This window comes from Asterias rubens, chromosome 22, assembly GCF_902459465.1.
Source record: "Asterias rubens chromosome 22, eAstRub1.3, whole genome shotgun sequence".
NCBI lineage: Eukaryota > Metazoa > Echinodermata > Asteroidea > Forcipulatida > Asteriidae > Asterias > Asterias rubens.
Window position 1 is genome coordinate 7,942,060 of NC_047083.1, and position 20,591 is coordinate 7,962,650.

General features: G+C 39.5%; 2 protein-coding genes across 2 annotated transcripts; one reads left to right on the top strand and one right to left on the bottom strand.

The window, feature by feature from the left end:
- Window positions 1-2,068: 2,068 nt before the first annotated feature.
- On the bottom strand, window positions 2,069-12,844 carry LOC117305296 (pyruvate dehydrogenase protein X component-like). Its single transcript, XM_033790145.1, has 11 exons — window positions 12,703-12,844; window positions 11,918-12,001; window positions 10,874-10,974; window positions 9,517-9,716; window positions 8,477-8,575; window positions 7,429-7,567; window positions 6,658-6,726; window positions 5,259-5,396; window positions 4,759-4,917; window positions 3,412-3,476; window positions 2,069-2,451 (listed from the first exon to the last, which is right to left on the bottom strand). Exons 1-11 carry the CDS (start codon window positions 12,833-12,835, stop codon window positions 2,211-2,213), a joined length of 1,428 nt encoding a protein of 475 aa, XP_033646036.1. The 5' UTR covers window positions 12,836-12,844; the 3' UTR covers window positions 2,069-2,210.
- Window positions 12,845-12,960: 116 nt separating this feature from the next.
- On the top strand, window positions 12,961-20,573 carry LOC117305297. Its single transcript, XM_033790146.1, has 6 exons — window positions 12,961-13,077; window positions 14,363-14,593; window positions 16,647-16,781; window positions 17,295-17,504; window positions 18,523-18,581; window positions 20,199-20,573. The coding sequence occupies exons 1-6, from the start codon at window positions 13,072-13,074 to the stop codon at window positions 20,383-20,385; spliced, it is 828 nt and encodes a 275-aa protein (XP_033646037.1). The 5' UTR covers window positions 12,961-13,071; the 3' UTR covers window positions 20,386-20,573.
- Window positions 20,574-20,591: the final 18 nt, after the last annotated feature.

The following is a 20,591-nucleotide window of genomic DNA, read 5'->3' on the forward strand; positions in this document are numbered from 1 at the left end:
GCACCGATGTATTTTAGAATGTAAGCATAAAAACTTACTTGGTAACGAGCAATGAAGAGCTGTTGAGAGTATAAAACATTGTGAGAAACGACTCCCTCTGAAGTAAAATAGTTTTTGTTGAGAGAGGTAATTTCTCACTCAATCATTAAAAGACTTCAAGCCTGAAGTCTGTTTTAGGCATCTGTTTTTTTCTCTCATTTTTCTCTTGAAACTTCGATGACCAATGGAGCAAAAATTTTCACAGATTTGATATTTTATGCAGATGTTGGGATACACCAAGTGAGAATACTGGTCTTTGACAATTACCAAAGGTGCCAGCCATCGATTTCACCAAACTCCTCCTAACTTAGGATTAATCGAAGGACTTTGGATGAGTTAAGTTCCGTATCCATAGACGTTAGGATGCATTGAACCCATCCTAAGTTAGTAATAAGAGTTATGCAAATTCCCGTCCTCTTAACTTAGGACATTCCGTATCCATAGACGTTAGGACGCACTGAACCCACGTTTGACCTACTCGTCCTAAGTTAGGATATTAGGACTTAGGATGAGTTAAATTCCGTATCCATAGACGTTAGGACGCATAGAACCCATCCTAAGTTAGGATGGGTTACTCGTCCTCGTCCTAACTCGAGATAGGATTAATCTTAGAGTTTATTGAAATCGGCTCAGTGCCTTTAATGTAATGATAGTACCAAAGGTGTAAAAACAATACTCGCTAGGTGCTCGAGAGTCAAGCAAGTGAGAGAAGCAGACTGACTTGCCACACACTACATGTTTATGCTTACATGTAGGTCTTCTTGTATATAAATAGGCAGGGTTTTTTTTCTCTCAAATTTGGGAAAATGATAAAATTCAGGGTCGTCACTCAAATTATAGTCTTGAAACCTTCCGTATTCAATCCATATACTTTATTCTTATGATACAAACACTGTAGTCAAGCATTTGAAAACAACACTTTAGACCCCTTGCCTATGACGCCACAGTCTCAAGAAGCGCCACACATCGGTTAGACTTGGGGACAAATCGTCAAATGTCTGTCACGGTGATAGTGTTCTGTCTCTCTCCGCGATTTCTGCAACACTGAAGATATTCTCGTGAGACTGCTGGCCCCAACGAGACTACTGCTCTCGCCCTGTGTAGTTAATGGGGGGGGGGGGTAGTCGGCAGCCAGCAGCTTCGTGCGAGAGCAGTGATCTTGCGAGAACAGTATTTGATCGCAGAAACCTGAATCATTACATCACTCCACCATGACTCAACTATCACCGCGACAGACCGTTAACGACTTGTCCACAAGTCTACACGTCCGTGTAAGGGTAAAACATAAATAATAATTTATTATCTACTGCACTACATCGCCAACTACAGGCAGTGGACACTATTGGTAATTACTCAAAATAATTATTAGCATAAAACTTAACGATTAATGGAGAGCTGTTCATAGTATAAAACAGTGTGAGAAACGGCTCCCTCTGAAGGGACGTAGTTTTCGAGGAAGAACTAATTTTCCACAAATTAGATTTTGAGACCTCAGAATTAGATTTTGAGGTCTCGAAATCAAGCATCTGAAAGCGCACCTTTGTGTGACAAGGGTGTTTTTTCTTTCATTATTATCTCACGACTTTGATAACCAATTGAGCTCAAATTTTCACAGGTTTGTTATGTTATGCATATCTTGAGAATACAACTCGTGAGAAGACTGGTCTTTGAAAATTACCAATAGTAGAGATTTTGGTTTATGGGTAATTTACCTAATGTGCTAAAATAACACATTAACTGGATGTGTCAATGGTGTAACTACTTTGCAAACTTTTATCATAAAAAAAACAAATCATTCATTGCTCTTTACTCAAAAGTAGCAGAAACCAAAAATAAATTAAAATTTATTGAAAATTTATTTTAAATTCATTTGTGTATTCTGAATGTTTGATACACAATCATCCTATAAATTTCCAGACATAAAAAAATCTCTGCAAACCAGGGGTGGTTTACACAAAGAGTTAAGACTAGTCTTGTCTCGAGTTAAGACGAGTTACTCATCCTAACTTAGGTTTTTAATATCTCCTAGGACTAGTCCTAAGTTAGGACCAAGGACTAGTCCAAGTTAGGACTAGTCATAACTCTTTGTGAAATTGACCCCTGAAACCAACACTTTTTAAAGTTACTTCTCTATAATACAGATTTATTCTATTGCAGTACATTCTTTTAAATCATAAGATACCCAGTCTAAGTGGGTTTTCCATATTTTTCTTAAAGGATTGAAGAAACGTTGCAGCGAGTGCGTCATTGACGACCCGCCCGTCGCTAGAGAGCATGACTGTTGTCATAGCCTGTGGCTTCATTGATTGGTTGAGGGTCATACGAGCTGAACCAATAGCGAGGATGCAGGCTTGCGGTGGGTTTATGACGGCGCTGAATTCGCTGATCCCAAACATGCCCAGATTGGATATACTGTCAAAAAAAAAAGAAAGTTGAGTAAGGATTGACATAATATTAATAATAATTTATTGACATTTATATTGCGTAACACCTACATTAATAAACCGCTCTACTGCACATTACAAGAAATTAACAAAATGCAGATTTTTTTTTTTAAATTGAATTTCATTGAAATGTTTTTTTTTATATAAAACCGCATGGCAGCAAGAGGCCAAATTAAGATATATGAACTTATAAAAAATAAATAAAACACAAATGCATATGAAAGAAAAAAGACAAAATCAATTTAGATACGTAATACGGCAATGAAATGAGAACACAAAATCAATCAGATTGAATGACAGAATCAGTAAACAAACTTTGTGTGCTTTCAGATGCACTAACAAGGCTTCAGGCCTGAAGTCTTTTATCAGACATGTGTCAGATTTTAATATTTGAGTGAGAAATTACTTCTGTCTCGAAAACAACCTTACTTCAGAGGAAGCCGTTTCTCACAATGTTTGATACTATCAACAGCTCGTCATTGCTCGTTACCAAGTAAGTTTTCATGCTGATATTTTTTTGAGATTCGCCACTGCCTTTTGGTAATTGTCAAAGACTAGCCTTCGCAGTTGGCGTATGTCAACATATACATAAAATAACGAACCTGTGAAAATTTGAGCTGAATCGGTCATCGAAGTTGCGAGATAATAATGAAAGAAAAATAACCATTGTCACACGAAGTTGTGTGCGTTTAGATGGTTGATTTCGAGACCTCAAGTTGTAAATCTGAGGTCTCGAAATCAAATTCGTTGAAAATTACTTCAGAGGGAGCCGTTTCTCACAATGTTTTATACCATCAACCTCTCCCCATTACTCTTCACCAAGAAAGGTTTTATGCCAATAATTATTTTGAGTAATTACCAATAGTGTCCACTGCCTTTAAGACTGTAGATCCGTTATTAATGTTTCCTGCAGAGCTAAGAAACTTACCTGAAGGAGCCTCCTTGAAACTCGTTGAGTTGTAGTTTGCCCTCTCTCGCTCTAGCTGCTAGATCCTATACCAAGTACAAACAAAACAGTGGAATCAACTTCTGTACGTTAATAATAATATACAGCACTTATAAAGCGCACAGAATCTGACAAAGAAAATGCCATTCAAGGGCGCCGGTTCCGAAAGTCAAGAGTCCATGATTAAGATAACTGTTTGAAGAGGTGTGTTTTGAGCTGCCGTTTGAAGATTGAGGGATTACTTCTGAGGGCAAGCGGCAGTGAGTTCCAAAGACGAGGTGCAATGCTGTAGAAAGCTCCGTCTCCATAGCTAGCGAGGCGGGATATGGGTGCGTGGAGTGTGAGAGTCGATGACCGTAGACCAGGCCAGACATTACGAAGATGTAGAATGTCCCGGATGTAGATAGGGACGAGTTGATGAAGAGACTTAAACGTGAGAAGGATGATTTTGAACCGAATTCTGAAATGTACGGGGAGCCAGTGAAGATGATGAAGTATTGGTGTGATGTGATCATACTTCATCATACATGTATCTAAATTATATAATAATAATGATCTGCCTCTAGCTACTGGGCATTTTCAGTGGTCTAGTTGGTAAGCAATTTTAGTGGTGGGCAGTGAATCAAATTTTGTTGGAAGTCTACTGAGGGCAAGGAGATCAACAAAATTGTTCACGTTTAATTAAGGGGGCCATTATTGCTGAAGTGGGGCCAGGTTCCCAAACTGTTCGTGTTATGGGGCCATCCAATAGTTGAATGGCTATTGGATTGTGTTCTTTCTCACTTCTTATCATTAGCTTTGTCTCAGACCAATGCAAAGTGGACAATATTTGAAATCTGTGCTGGGCGGCATAATGTATTTTGCTCAGAGTGCTGGGCAAAAATTGTGAGTCCTGGGCAGGCCCGCCCAGCACCGCCCACCGTGGCTACAACACTGTTGGTAAGACACTGCACTAGAATTTGAAAGGTCGTGCGTTCGAATCTCACCGAGTAATATGCCTGTGATTTGTTTTCACAGTATACAGTATACCGTGCTACCTACGGCTTTCAACCCATCCTAAGCGATAATGGTCAAGTGTCTCGCTTAATGAAACAAAGGTCACTACTGGGACTCGAACCCACACTCTGCTGATCAGTAACACAAGAGCTTGAGTGCAGTGCTCTTTTCCGCTCGGGCACGACACGCCATGAAAAGAAGTCCCTCCAGTATTTTATCTATACTCAAAGATAAAGAAACAACAGGACAAGTGCTTATTTGAACTCCAGAGTCTCCCAAGAAAAAAGGTCTATCCCGATAGCAAGGTCAAAGGTGAGTGACTCTGAATCTTACCTTCACATTCGCTGAGATTTCAACCAATCCTTTGCCGATAGCGTTCTTAACGATGGGCGTGATCAGACCTTTATCTGTTGCCACGGCAACTGATATATCAATATCTGATAACTTCTTAGCTTCCGTTCCAGACCAGGAAGCATTTACATCGGGCATTTCCTGTAAAAAAAGCCACAGATGTGAGGTTATTTATGTATCCATGTTATAATAACACCATTCATTTCTATTTCTTGTAGTTTTGGTCCATGATGTTCCTTGCTTTATTTACTGCCGCGGAGTAGATAATCGGGGGTTCGGGAGACTTCTCAGTTCTGAAAAGAACTGTCCTGCTTATTAACTATTACCTGGGCGGATGGTATAGAAAATAGACTGGACTACTACTTTAGCTTATAGGATTGTAATTAACTGTACTGCCGCGGAGTCAGTTCTGAATTGGTCTCAACGTTTCAGCTAGCTTGCTCTAGGAGCCTTGACATAAAAATAACAAAGTCAGTCCATACCTTAAGAGCTACGGCAGCTGCTTTGATGATGAAGTCATTAACAGAGACTTTAACTCCGTCCTTCTTAAGATCTTTCCTTAGACTCATAATCTTGTCAATGTTGCACTCAGCGCTGGCATAGCTGTGTGGAATAGTTCTCTGCACAAGTAAAGTAAGCCAAAATACTTTTAGATCTCTCAAAGAAAGAGTACTTTTTCACTAGAACAATTTCAGGCAAATATTAGAGAGGTTTCACAAGCCTGTGTATACAAATACGGATATGGTAACCGTATCCGTACACGTCAGCCGCGTGTTGGAATTTGTTTTGCAAAATATAGGTATGTGTCACTTGAGGGCGCTCAAATTCATCATGAGTGTTTTTCCGACAAGCATGACCGATCTGACCGATAGAGACCCTGTGTTTTATACACTGCATTTTCTCATCATTTTGCTTGCAAATGACTAACAATTTTCTATCCACATCAAGCACGATACCAGTGAAAGCAATTCTGGGGACTGTGGAAAATGTTTTTGATCTGGGACAAAAAGACAACTAAAAGTCTGCAAACGGTATCCGTTTTTTTCTATGACGTGTATGAGCTCCTGTATCCGTTGCTAACGTGTGTGAAAAAAAAAAAGATAGTCGTGGAAACGCATCACGAGAACACTCAAAGTATCCCTTGCGAAACCTCTCTATTAACTGTTTAGACAAACACTACTCTTGACCCCAAAATCTCCATTCAGGTGTCGTGGCTGAGCGATAAAAGCACTAAACGGATAAGACCACTAAACTTAAGCTCCGGTGCTTCTGATCAGCAGAGTGTGGGTCGAGTCCCAGTCATGACACTTGTGTCCCTGAGTAAGACACATATAATTGCTTCTCTCCACCCAGGGGTAAATGGGTACCTGTGAGGGCAGAGATGGTTCTTGTGATTGATTTATCTTTAGTAGCGTACATTTGTTGCAGCCCAGGGAGCTGAGATGGTTTAAAGAATGAACTAATAATGGCCCAGTGACCAGGGGTAATAATGATTAATGGCCCAGTGACCAGGGGTAATAATGATTAATGGCCCAGTGACCAGGGGTAATAATGATTAATGGCCCAGTGACCAGGGGTAATAATGATTAATGGCCCAGTGACCAGGGGTAATAATGATTAATGGCCCAGTGACCAGGGGTAATAATGATTAATGGCCCAGTGACCAGGGGTAATAATGATTAATGGCCCAGTGACCAGGGGTAATAATGATTAATGGCCCAGTGACCAGGGGTAATAATGATTAATGGCCCAGTGACCAGGGGTAATAATGATTAATGGCCCAGTGACCAGGGGTAATAATGACGAAAGTGCTTTCAGAAGCCCTTCGTGTGTTAAGCGTGATATAAAAAAAAGATTACTAGTTTATCCAACCAAACTAACCTTAGACTCGGTCAACCTCTTGGCTATGACTTTCCTGATGCTAGACAGGTCGATGTCTGTGTAAGTTTCCTGCAATGATTATTAAACAACAATAATATCAATGTATATTTGGTCTGCGGTAACACCATGTGTGTATCTACTTGCCAGGTAGAGTTTGTTCTTAGAGAACTGTCTTTCTTTTATTCTACTGCCGCGGAGTAGATAATCGGAGGTTCGGGAGACTTCTCAGTTCTGAAAAGAACTGTCCTGCTTTTAACTATTACCAGTGCGGATGGTATAGAAAACAGACTGGACTACTACTTTAGCTTATAGGATCGTAATTAACTGTACTGCCGCGGAGTCAGTTCTGAATTGGTCTTAATAACATCAATAATACACAGTCGGAACTACTGGAAAAAACTGGCGCCCAAAAGGACAGACAACTGGCGCCCAAAACGATGGTCAATAGTTTTGGGTTGTCATGTGAAGTGGGCTGTGGACAACAATTGTACGAGTTGTTACAGACTCAAGAAGATTAAATACATATGAAATGTTAAGTTGATACCACTTTGAACTGAAGAAACATCTGAAAATCCTTTTTGCTGCAACCCCATTTCCCCTTGTTTCATCCCCTTGCAGCTTAAGCACAAAAAGTAGCTAAGCATAACAAAATTTTGCTAACTAGAATAAGGTTTCCAGCCAAATTACTTTGTCAAACGTCAGTTTATGACTGGTATCCTGCTCATTTCTGCTTAGCGGAAAAATGTTAAGCGATATTTCCTGCTTACGCACCTGTTGTTGGTAATTGGTGGGTAATGGCATAACCTTTGGCTTAGAGACGGGTACTGGTTCTTGTACTGGGGTTGGCTTGGTTGTGTCTATAGAGGGCGCTGTCTTTGCCCCTCCCTCCTGGATGAACTTCAATACGTCACTGTATATTAAAAGGCAAAAAGTAGCACATTAATAAACTGTCTTAAAAAAAACCATGTTGATGTATTTTTAGCTTAGTAGCGGGTATTTGTTGCACAGGCTGTATACTCCCCAGGGAGCTGAGATGGTTCAAGGAATGAATTAAATGGTTCAGTGACCAGGGGTAATAATGTTAGAAGCGCTTTGAGACGCTCTTCGTTCGGGTGTTATTAACCACTTACTGTAACCCAGCTTTACTTCCAGGTCAACCGGAAGTATGACTATATCTCAAGAACTGCACACCCAACTTTCAATTTTGTTTTCAGTTATAAACCCTTTAAAGCCATTATACACTTTCGGTAAACAGTATTGTCCAAGTTCCACACTTCGTGTATCACAACTTATATATAAAACAACAAACCTGTGAAAATTTAGGCTCAATCGGTCATCGGAGTTGGGAGAAAATAACGGGAAAACCCACTCTTGTTTCCGCGCGTTTCGCCGTGTCATGACATGTGTTTAAAATAAATCCGTAATTCTCGCTAACGAGAATTTATATTGTTTTACCGTTTTCTCAAAAAGTAAAGCATTTCATGGACTAATATTTCAAGAGAAGTCTTTCACCATTACCTTCTGTAAACCCTGTAAATTATTTGTAAATCTGTGAACTTTTTTTTTTTTTTTCTGTACCGAAAGGGTCCAATGGCTTTAAAGTTTAGACAAGGGTTACCATGACCCCATGTTGACCTTTATTTTTGGTCCACAATTTCCTGTTGATTCAGTACCAGAATGAAGACCACGTTTAGATTTTTAGGCTCACTTACGTGAAACAAAAAGGGTTTGTCAAAGATCAAGGGTTTTATCAAAGCAAAACAACACGGAACAAACACCAAATGTCTAGTTTTTAGTATTCTTATTACTTTACTCGTACCCTTTGAGTAGTCTTCCATGAGGTCCAGAGGTCGGTATGTCATCGGCAGAAAGATGATGTCTGTCTAACAGCTGCCTTACTGCAGGTGACAAGACACCTCTGTTAATAACAGAAAACAAAGTACAGTATTGGTCAGTCCTCTCTTGGTTGGAATCTAAAGTCCCAAGTTGTGAAACCCGTGTCCATAAGCAAGACAATTAAAGAAAGTGGACACTATTGGTAATTGTCAAAGACTACCCTTCACAGTTGGTGTATCTCAACATATGCATAAAATAACTAACCTGTGAAAATTTGAGCTCAATCGTGCCGAAGTTGCGAGATAGTGATGAAAGAAAAAACCCCCTTGTCACACGAAGTTGTGTGCGTTTATATGGTTGATTTCGAGACCTCCAGTTCTAAATCTGAGGTCTCAAAATCAAATTCGTGGAAAATTACTTCTTTCTCGAAAACTATGGCACTTCAGAGGGAGCCGTTTCTCACAATGTTTTATACCATCAACCTCTCCCCATTACTCATCACCAAGAAAGGTTTTATGCTCATAATTATTTTGAGTAATCACCAATAGTGTCCACTGCCTTTAACCATGATGCTTAGTCCTTCCGATGGGACATAAAGCCGTTGGTCCCATGTGTTGTGTACTGCACCTAAAAGAACCCAGTGCATCGAAAAGAGAAGGGGTTTGCCCCGGTGTACTTTGTCTGATTGGCTGCAGCTGCACCACAGCACCTTGTAAACCATAGTCCCTTGCTTCAACTGGTTAATTAATTTGTATTTAGTCGGACTGTAGTTTTCATTGACTTTATAAGGGCATTAGCATTTTTTTTATATATAATAAATTAGATAAATTTTGAATATGCAGACATCATTTCTCTTTAAAAAAATTCACTTTTCATGTCTCCCTGTATCATTCTAGAGCAAGTTCGAGGGCGCACATTTAAGTAGACTACTGACAAGCAATGTACATGCGCAGTGAAACTCAGACGAACGACTCGTTTGGAAGCCTAGTCATGGGTACTGTAAAGTCAAGTGATTACACCTACCCATCCTTTCCAACTGAATGTCTCATGCTTGAAAATTGAGTTGTTTCTGACACCCCCTCTATCGGCCCATCAGCAACCGTTTCTGCCTGCTTGGGTGTTTCAGTCTCCCCTGGCATTTCAACAGCTGTGTGGTCTTCCCCCTCTGCAACTAGAAGAGCTATCATTGAGCTGATTTTGACACCTGAAGTGCCCTCCGGTACCTGTAAAAATAAGTATGGATGTTTTTTGTCTTCAAAACTTGTATTTTTTTTAGTAAACATAAATTATTTATGAAGAAAAAGATGAAAAGGAGGGAAGTCAGGTATGGTGTCTTGCCTCGCCTTCCATCTCTGTGATGGGCTCTATGTGGATTGGGGTTTTCAGTCCCTACTTGACTTTGTGGGTTTTCCCTGGAGCAATTCTCTGGGGTTTTCCGCCCACTTCTAAAACTGAAATTTCTTCATTGACTTCTCACCTTGTCTAGATGCTGAAAAGGCTTTGACAAGTATTATCATAGATGTAGATGTAGAAGGAAAAAAGCTCTAGATTTTCCGGCGATATCTTAAAAAAACGTGACTTTTGAAATGAAATTTTCACTAACTAGTTTAAATATGTATATATCTTCATTTATATAAGATTAAACCAATCAAACGGTTCCATAACCTAAGATTATACTTTGTCTGTAATGGCATTATACTTTGCCTTCTGGTGATTAACTTCTTCCGTCTTTTTCTAATGGTTCAAAATCTCTCAAACAGATCCTTTTTTATAGCTGGTCCCAAACTGTTGAACTCTATCCCCATCAATGCTCCTTCTATCGTCAGTTTTAAGAGAAACACCTTTAAAGACACTGGACACTATTGGTAATTGTCAAAGACCAGACTTCTCACTTGCTGTATCTCAACATATGCAAAATATAACAAACCTGTGAAAATTTGAGCTCAATCAGTCATCGAAGTTGCGAGATAACAATGAAAGAAAAAGCACCCTTGTCACACGAAGATGTGTGCGTTCAGATGCTTGATTTCGAGACCTCAAATTCTAAATCTGAGGTCTCGAAATCAAATTCGTGGAAAATTACTTCTTTCTCGAAAACTACTCCACTTCAGAGGGAGCCGTTTCTCACAATTTTTTTATACTACCAACCTCTCCCCATTACTTGTTACCAAGTAAGGTTTTATGCTAATAAATATTTTGAGTAATTACCAACAGTGTCCACTGCCTTTAAACAGTTTTGTTCTGCGACCCTCATCTTTGTATTTTGTTTTTCATCTTATTCTGGTAAGTGTCTAGTTTTTGTTATAAACACGCTTTATAATGATACCTTTTATTATTCTTTACAGTGTTATTCAAACTGGAAAACAAGAGATAGCTTTACCAGTATCTTAGCAAGAATTCCATCATCATCAGCATCCAATGTGAGTGTTGCTTTATCTGTCTCGATCTCACACAACGCGTCACCAGCAGCAATTGCATCACCTATAGAAAAGAGCACACAAACCAATGTAGTGGGGGGAAAAAAGATCAATATTTATTGTAAACACAATATGGGTTTAATAACTATCAAATTCTGATCGGTTTCTAAGCTTGGGCGATATCACGATATTATCGAATATCGCGATATTAATTTGGAAACGATTTCGATATCGGATGAATTTGGTTTTAATCGAAATATCGATATATCGCGATATATCGCGATAATCGATATCGATTAAATATCGTGGTGTAATTTTCTAGCTGAGACATCTCGCACCCCATAGGTTTGGAGTAAAACCAGAAGAATAGGTCATTAGAACACCTCTCTTATGCTATGACTGTCTCTTCTACAACTTTCACTTGGAGTTTGAAGACTGATGATGTCAAATTTAATTAATCGCGATTATATCGAATATCGCGATATATTGTAGGCGATATATTGTGAATAAAAAAAATCAATATCGCCCAAGCTAAGTGCACAGTTCCCAAATGCACTAAAGACATGCGGTTAGACTGGCTTTAGTGTAAACAAACTTGTGGTTGGAACGATCTGAAAGGTTTGGCAGTCATTAAAATACAGGCCTAGTGCTGGATTCTAGCACATTTCAATGAGTCAATGGACCCTTCCCATGAAATATGCTAATTACATCACGCATGCGTACAGACCCTGTTGGTTGGCAAACGCCATAGAGTTGTGCACTAAGCAGACGCGCAATCGCGTCTGCGTCACGCACCCATTAGCAGTTTACAAAACAGTGCGATGTTCCCTCATTTTGCCAACCAAAACGTTAGTGCGTACGCGCTACGTGCAATTTACATATTTCATGGGAAGGGTCTATTCCAGGGGTTATGAGCAAGCAGGGCATGTTGGTAAATGAATCTTTTATTTGTTGATACTGTGGGAACAAAATGTTCCTTGAACCTTCAAATGTATAACAAACTTTACCTTCTTGTTTGAGCCATTTGAGGATTGTTCCTTCCTCCATGGTAGGCGACAGTGCAGGCATCAACAGCTTCGTTCCTTCTACTCCTAAAAACAACATTAAAAAACGAATATTACATTTATAAATGAAGATTCGTTATAAATGAGGTTCGTTCTGCTATCGTCACCACAAACCTTACTCTCAGAACTACATGAGGTTCGTTCCACTATCGTCTTTGTTGAGAGGATAGCAAATGTACCTCAGTCATATGACTCAAAGTTCTAGGTAGGAGTACACAAACCTCATTTACAAACAAAATCTGAGCGACACACTGGAAAGGAATTTAGGTACAAATTTCTGTAATACGTATGCCACCAACATTTTCGTTAGTTATGAAATAATTACTTCAATTTCATTCAATAATAAATGATGTATTAATTTATTATTAATGTTACTTTAAATTTTTTTAATATAACTTTTTTTTTGTAAATAAATGAGTGAAAAAGTTGTGGCACTGGCAGGCAACGCAGATCTTTCTGAATTTAGAAAATTAACTGGGAGCCATCCTATTCTCTTGCACTCTGCAGTAACTAAAATTGTCTCGGAAGCCAAATTTCTAATAATCATTCAATGAACAAGCCTGGCATCATCATACTCTCATCGAGTCCAGCCAGTAAAGAGTGAAAGTGTGTTGATGAATTATGATGCGGATTGTCGCGGTAGTTTTTATTATTTTAGTCCGGAAATTGGGCTACCGTACACAGAGATTGCAGCCAACGCCACATTAACAAAAATAAGCTGACCGTACCTGCCAAGCAACTGCTTCTTGAAAGTCCCCTTTTGATGCACCATCTTTGAATTGGTTTGTTGAATTGCAATGATGACAACATTGACTTTAAAGCACAGCTACGGGAACCGGCAAGTCTAATGGAGGCCGCCATCTTGGAAACTTCGTCCACGCCCACATTAATCGATTACTCGAAAACCGAAAAATCGAATACGCATTCCGAACAAAAAGCTTATTCGGAATTCGGAACACATGTCATTTTGGACACTGCATCTAGCTGTGTGCGTGTGTGGGTTGTTGATGCTCTGTCTGTTTGATGGGTTGATTCTAATTAAATTCCTCCATGGTTTGATGAGATGAGACATTTTCGTCTGTTCTTCTCGCGTAACAATGAAGGTATTGTGCCAGATATTGATAAGATAATCACTGTGCCCGCCCAGATGTGGCTGGACCTTGGTTCATTGATTAAAGCCATGTTTCACTTTCGGAAAATTAAAAGTTCACAGATTTACAAATAACTTACACTACACTCACAGGGTAATGGTGAAAGACTTCTCTTGAAATATTATTCCATGAAATGCTTTACTTTTTGAGAAAACATGAAAACAATTATCAATTCTCGAATATCGAGAGTTACAGATTTATTTTAAACACATGTATGATGTCACGGCGAAACGTGCAGAACAAGGGTGGGTTTTCCCGTTATTTTCTCCCGCCTTCGATGACCGATGCGATTGAGCCTAAATTTTCACAGGTTTGTTATTTTATATATGTAAGTTGTGATACACGAAGTGTGGGCCTTTGGACAATACTGTTTACCGAAAGTGTCCAATGGCTTTAAAGCAAAGGTGTTGCCTTACAACTTTTGTATCGATGTCTAGTTGCGATAATCGTAACCCTCCATCCTCCCGACAGTCGGAGACCGGAGGGTTACGACACAAGACTGATATTATCGGTGTAACTAGCAGTTTTGACCAGTTTTTGCCAGACTCGTGATCAGATTCGTCCTTTTTTTCCACTTTCCAAAATCATGACAGACATTCTAAACACATGGAGTTGATCTTTATTGTATGACAACGTCATCTGGAACCCTTAAAACAACATCATGAAAATATTTGGCAGAAAAAACGACAAAAACTTACCAAAAGACTGACCGAATATATCCATAATCCATAGCGGGGCCAACTAGTGATTTTGAACGTCGCACTTCCTTGGCAACAACCAATCAGCGTTTCTCAACATATGCATAATATAACAAACCTGTGAAAATTTGAGCTCAATTGGTCGTCGAAGTTGCGAGATAATAATGAAAGAAAAAGCACCCTTGTCACACAAAGTTGTGTGCTTTCAGATGCTTGATTTCGAGACCTCAAATGCTAAACTTGAGGTCACGAAATCAAATTCGTGGAAAATTACTTCTTTCTCGAAAACTGCGTCACTTCAGAGGGAGCGGTTTCTCACAATGTTTTATACTACCAACCTCTCCCCATTACTTGTTAGCAAGTAAGGTTTTAATCTGATAATTATTTTGAGTAATTACCAATAGTGTCCACTGCCTTTAATAAGCTAAAGTAGTAGTAGTAGTTGCGAAACTAAAGTAGTAGTCCCATTCGATTTTCTTCCTTCACCCAGGTGTATTAGTTTTAAAGGTTGCTGAACAATTGTTTTGTTTTGATTGCAGTTCTCTCATTTCAAGTTTAAAGTTGTGACGGAACCGCATCAGTGTGGTCGAGTCTTCAAAGCCAAAGCGCTTCGTGAATCACTGGAGATCATTGATCTCATTATAAAAACAAAGAACAAGGAGCATTTCACATCCAGACTTCGGAGGGGAACTCACTACCTCTTAAGGTACCCCCAGGACGAACTACCTACCGCCGGCGCCAAGTTCACCATAGTGAAAGATGAGACCAGGGTAACCATATGAACACTTACGTCATCACACAAGCGCGAGTGAAATACGGAAAAATATGGCGCCTCTGCGTCCCATATCCATCGAGACCGAGGCTGAAGGCCGATTTGGATATTGGAGGTAGATGCGTCATATTTTTCCGCATTCCACAGGCGCAAGTGTGATAACGAGTTTATCTTCCAGCCTCATTAAGTCAATAAGTTAGGGTTATGTTTTTGTTTTGGTTTTGCATGTCAAATTTACGAATGTAATTTTTTGCACTGACCGTATGCGGAGCGTGACGCATTGACACTCATTACGCATAGTTAGTGCAATATAAAAGCTATGAGTAGGTTATCGTCTGATAACACACTCCGGTTCCATGCGAACTGGAAGATAAACTCTAGTTACAAGAATTGTAACGCTCCAGCGACGTAGCTTGTGTCTTCGACCCTCACCTGAGCGTTACAATTATCATAACCTACTTGCTTTCTTGTGGCATGTCGTGGCCTAGCGGTTAAGAACACCGGACTCAAGCTCTGGTGTTTTTGATCAGCAGAGTGTGGGTTTGAGTCTCAGTGGCGACAGCTGTGTCCTTAAGCAAGACACTTAACCATGCTGCTTCAGCCTTTGGATTGGGCGTAAAGCCCTTTGTCCTGTATGTTGTGTGTCATACAAACATTGATTTAACATGATTATGAATTGCTCAAATCAACAAATTGTGCAGAAAAGTTTCCCTATGGCGTCACCACTTTTTCATTTGATATGAAATAATATGGAATCTAATTTACCTCAATGAGATGCCTTTTTGTGTTTGTAAAAGTAAGTGAAAAAGTGGTGGCGCCATATGGAAAGTTATCTTCCAGTCTGTGCTAATCCACCAATCAGAAGCTCGAACTACTAGGGGGATAAAAACATATATGCTACGACCTCTGTTAGGCCTGGGCGAATTATTCAAATATCCAGTTAATGGCGAATAGGTTTTCCTATCCGTAACCGCGAATGCCTTTTTTTTCTTAACCGGATATCCGCATAGGGCGCGAATAGCTATTTATAAACCGGATAGTTCTGTAGTTACAACCAAGTAACCGGATATTCTATTAATATCCAAATATCCGCGGACGTCGGGCGACAAATGATAGGAATATTTTGACTGAATCCTTATGAAACTTCTATAAAACAGCATAAATTAAGTATTTAACTATGCTCACCTTCGTGAAGAATTAAAACAATGACATTTCTGACGTAATTTGTTCAAAGATTACGAAAGTTTTCCTTCATGTAAAGTCAATCACGATCAAAGAAACAGCAAATCGCCATCTATAAATTAAATCCGGTTATTTTTATGAATGAATCGAGTGACACTGTCTAAAACTAATATCAATCCGCCCATAAGATCTCATTCACAAACGAACAGCGGTTACAGCGCCCTCTAGCGGGAAACAAATTAATATTACATTTTTTTTTTTTTAAATAGCGCCCTCTAGCGGTGAAAAAACTATTCGAATATCCGGTTAATTTCGGATAGTTGGCCAGCGGTATCCGAATACCAAAATTTCACTATTCGCCCAGCACTAACCTATGTTTTATATCCTACTTCCTCTGTTTTTATTACACAGTGCATATTGTGAAATGTCATTTTGTCATGCTCCGTATACGGACAGTGAAAAAATCTTCTAAACTTTGTGCGCGTGAATGCTGTTCGTCGCGAAATAACATACTGAAATTTTAAACTTTGCGCGTTGCACGTGAGACTGGAAGTTAAATTCGTTATCACACGCACGCTCGTGGAATACGAAAAAATATAGCGCGTCTGCGCCCCATATCTAACTCGGCCTTCCGCCTCGTTGTATATGGGATGCAGATGCGCTATATTTTTCCCGTGTTTCACTCGCACTTGTGTGATAACTTATATTATCCAATTGTGTTTCAGTAACTAGACAACAATACTTATTCTAGTCATTGTGAAATCAGTGGTTAGCTTGGTAGGATTTGAACCCACAACCCTGCCGTCTAACCACTGGACCACGGTGACTATTCCTTATTTAAATATTTTTTTGTCAATGTTTTGTCACAGATTTTTACAACTTATGCCTTTCACATACCGAAAGAAGTCGAAGCTGCTTATTATGAAGCGAAATTACTCACGGTTCCGGAGGCTGATCGTGCGGAGAAAAACACAAGATTATCTCTCAGGGGTGTCATAAAAAATGTGAGTAATTTTTAGTGAGGTTTGAAGCTTTGCATGGTGTGAATAAAGAATAACTATAGTGAACTTGCAGGTAAAACCATGCATTAAAGGCAGTGGACACTATTGTTAATTACTCAAAATAATTATTAGCATAAAACCTCACTTGGTAACGAGTAATGGGGAGGGGTTGATAGTATAAAAACATTGTGAGAAACGGCTCCCTCTGAAGTATGTAATGTAGTTTTCGAGAAAGAAGTAATTTTTCCACGAATTTGATTTTGAGACCTCAGATTTTGAGGTCTTGAAATAAAGCATCTGAAAGCACTCAACTTCGTGTGACACTTGGGTGTTTTTTCTTTCATTATTATCTCTCAACTTTGACGACCAACTGAGCTCAAATTTTCACAGGTTTGTTACTCTTATGCATATGTTGAGATACACCAAGTGAGAAGACTGGTCTTTGACAAATACCAATAGTGTCCAGTGTCTTTAGTATTACCAAAGTTTTAAAACGCAATGTCTCTTTATAACCAGCTGTCACCCATCACATGGATGGAAACCTGCCCAAGACGAGAGTTTGACTTGGAAGAACCTGATACCTCCTCATCAATTAAGTGCACCGTCTTAGGGAGGACCTGTACCAGCCACTTACCTGAGGGTTCTCATGCCACATTCACTAACTTGGAGACGACAGTCTTCAAGGGAACTGTCCAGGTCTGCACAACACCGGAAACCGTAATTAGTGCAAGTATTTTTTTTTTAGTCGCCATACACACAAGGTGTGACGGCCACTTCAAGGTGTGGGCTACAATTATTTTTTTCCAGGGGCCATTGCCATCTACTCCTAGGGCTGAAACAGGGTTATCCCCTTTACAGTCCATATGAATGTAGACTTGGGTACCATCCGTCAGAAGCCTGGCTTGTAGAGCAGAAAGCACTACCTCCCCAACTTTATGTAGCAAATGTCACAACCGGGACTCGAACCCACACTCTGCTGATAAAACACCAAAGCTTGAAATCGGTACTCTTGATCGCTAGGCCTTGACACGCCACAAATTGACTTACTGGCTTTGGTGTAATTCTATCATGCGTTCCCACCTGGACTTACATTTCGTGATGTTTACATAGCGTTTTACAGTGTGGTTTTACAGTGTAGGTTTACAGCGCAAAGCTGTTTCTATTGGACTTTTATCTTTGTTTTACCATTAACTTGATGTGTGTTAGCACTCCGTACCTTCCCGAGTTTTGTGAAAAAAAATCACAGGCATATTACTCGAATGGGGTTCGAACCCACTACCTTTATTATTCTAGAGCAACGAATTGCGGTACCCACCATGCCCACTGCTAAATTATAGGATTCAAACTGACTCTAGCTACCAGGTTATCTCTGTGGTCTAGTCAGTAAGACACTGCTGTACATCTGCAAAGGTCTTGGGTTCGAAGCCAACCAAGTAATATGCCTGTAACTTTGTTCACAGATCTTTGGAAAGTACTGAGTATAGACAAATCCAGGCGCGCACCGGGCGCACGGGTGTTGAGCATCGCGCGCCACTGCTGCGGTGTCTTCAATACCTAGATTATGCACAAAAAGACACCGCAGTTGGTAATTTTTCAATAGAGGGCGCTACCAATTTTGTTTCATTGGATTGGTCTATACAGTGCTACCACACATCGGTGTAAAGGGTAAACCAAAGTTAATATTTATTATCCCCGATGCAAACTTAACACCTATGTTTCGACATGTGATTATTTCATTGAACAGGTGACTGAGGGTGATCAAACTGTAACCTGCGAAATCTCAGCGTTTGACGACATGAGCAAGTAAGTCAACAATCCTATAGACCTTTATCATGCTATCACCATCTGGGTCATGTTTCCCGTTTCCATGAATGCTAACATTCATTGCGCAAACATGGCACCAGACTATTATTTCGTCCAGCCTCAGTTTGGTTACAATGAGTTGGAATGGAGTAAAATCAAGATGGCCACACTGTGTGAAAGGTCTATACAGGGTGAGTGATAAAGAAGTTGATCGGGATTGGTGATGTTTTTCAAAACAAACAAATGACACTCAAAAGTTCAGTAAAGCATATTTAACAAGCACTCTCTCCTGCTTAAGAAAAAGATTGAAATTGATCATTCCTAAAAGAGGAGTTATGTCTATTTTTTACAAAGGTACTCAATTTGCAAGCTGTCCACAGAATACTTTACAAAACAAATGAATTACTTTTTTAAACCCGTTGCTACTTACTCATTCAGATTCAGTCAAGCATTAACAGCTACAAACATCAGTGCTTTAAGTAAAACAGGCATAACTTCTCTGATAGAGATGGTCAATTTGTTACGTTCTTTTTTTTCTGCAGATAAGCGGGAAAGAATGCTCATTTAATTTGTGCTTCACTGGGGTTTTGAGTGTCAGTTGTTTTGTTTTTGAATCGTAAATCTCGGTGAACTTCTTTTGACTTACTCTGTAGAGCTTTTAATAAAATACATTTGTGTACTGACTCTGGCCTTGAACTTTGAACTTTGCTCTTGAAAGGAGCATAGCAATTTTTTCAGTGGTAAGGGGCGCTTCAATGGGGAAATTATACATTTGTATTGGAACTTTGCAAAGGGCACCACACCTAAGCATAGGGCACCTTGGCAGTTGCTATCAACTATTGGCAGTTGCCAATCAAACCAGGGGTCGATTTCACAAAGAGTTAGGACTAGTCCTAACTTAGGACTAGTCCTAACTTAGGACTAGTCCTAGGAGATATACAAATTGCATGGATAGTCCCTAAGTCAGGACGAGTAACTGGTCCTAACTCTTTGTGAAGTCCACCCCAGGAACACCAGGGCGAACCCCTTCTCTTTTTGATAAGTGCACTGGGTTCTGTTTCATGTGTTACACAACACATGGGCCCAACCGCTATACGTCCTATCAACAAATGCTTTACGAATTTTGGAGTCGACAAACTCGCAACAAATAATTTGTGTCAGTTGACTTGTGCTCAACATCTTTGAAACAGGATTTTGTATTTTGTATTTGTACTTAAATAAATATTTTTATATCTTAATGTTTTTCTGTAATTTAAAAAATAGCATATAGTAAATATAGTATTTTCTTATGCTCTGTAATTTTAAACGCAATTCAGCCTCTGGCTGCCAATTTTGGATGTTTTTTTAAAAACCAATAATAAATAAATAAATAAATAAATAAATAAAGAAATAAAAACATTAGCTGCTGCAACAGCCATGTGACATCAAGAGGAAACAAGAGTGGGTTTTCCCGTTTTTTTCACCCGACTCCGATGACCGATTTAGCCTAAATTTTCACAGGTTTGTTGTTTTATATATAAGTTGTGATACACGAAGTGTGGGACTTGGACAATACTGTTTACCGAAAGTGTATAATGGCTTTAAACTAAATTGCCAAATGTTTCTGTTTATTTACAGCAACGCAGCTGTTGAACTTCTGACTGAACAGGGTGATGGTTTTCGTTGCTATTCAGCATCTACCGATCAGATTCATGAGATAATACGCTCCGAGGACATCAACGACCTTGTTCTACTTTTGCCTTTTGTGTGCACCTTCACGTATTGTCCTTTAACAGCCTCAATCAAAACCATAAGAAGTACATAAACTTAAAGGGAAAGTACTTCAGTGTTTTTACCTGGGCCCAATGAGCCAGGTATTAGTAAGCCTTTATGAAGTATGGCAGACACAATGGTACAACACTTTATGGTTTGGGTAAACTTGTCTGTATACACCCAAACCAAACAGTCAGTTCTATCACGTCCGCCATACCTCATTAAGGCTTATTTGACGTGCTTGATCACAAGTTACCA

Coding starts and splice junctions, on each gene's coding strand:
- LOC117305296 (XM_033790145.1), bottom strand. CDS start 12,835: ATGGCGGCCTCCATTAGACTTGCCGGTTCCCGTAGCTGTGCTTTAAAG. Junction 6,727..7,428: donor CCACCAATTACCAACAACAG/GTGCGTAAGCAG, acceptor TAATCATTGCAG/GAAACTTACACAGACATCGA. Junction 4,918..5,258: donor CAGCTGCCGTAGCTCTTAAG/GTATGGACTGAC, acceptor CTTTTTTTACAG/GAAATGCCCGATGTAAATGC.
- LOC117305297 (XM_033790146.1), top strand. Junction 14,594..16,646: donor TAGTGAAAGATGAGACCAGG/GTAACCATATGA, acceptor GTTTTGTCACAG/ATTTTTACAACTTATGCCTT. Junction 17,505..18,522: donor CACCGGAAACCGTAATTAGT/GCAAGTATTTTT, acceptor TTCATTGAACAG/GTGACTGAGGGTGATCAAAC.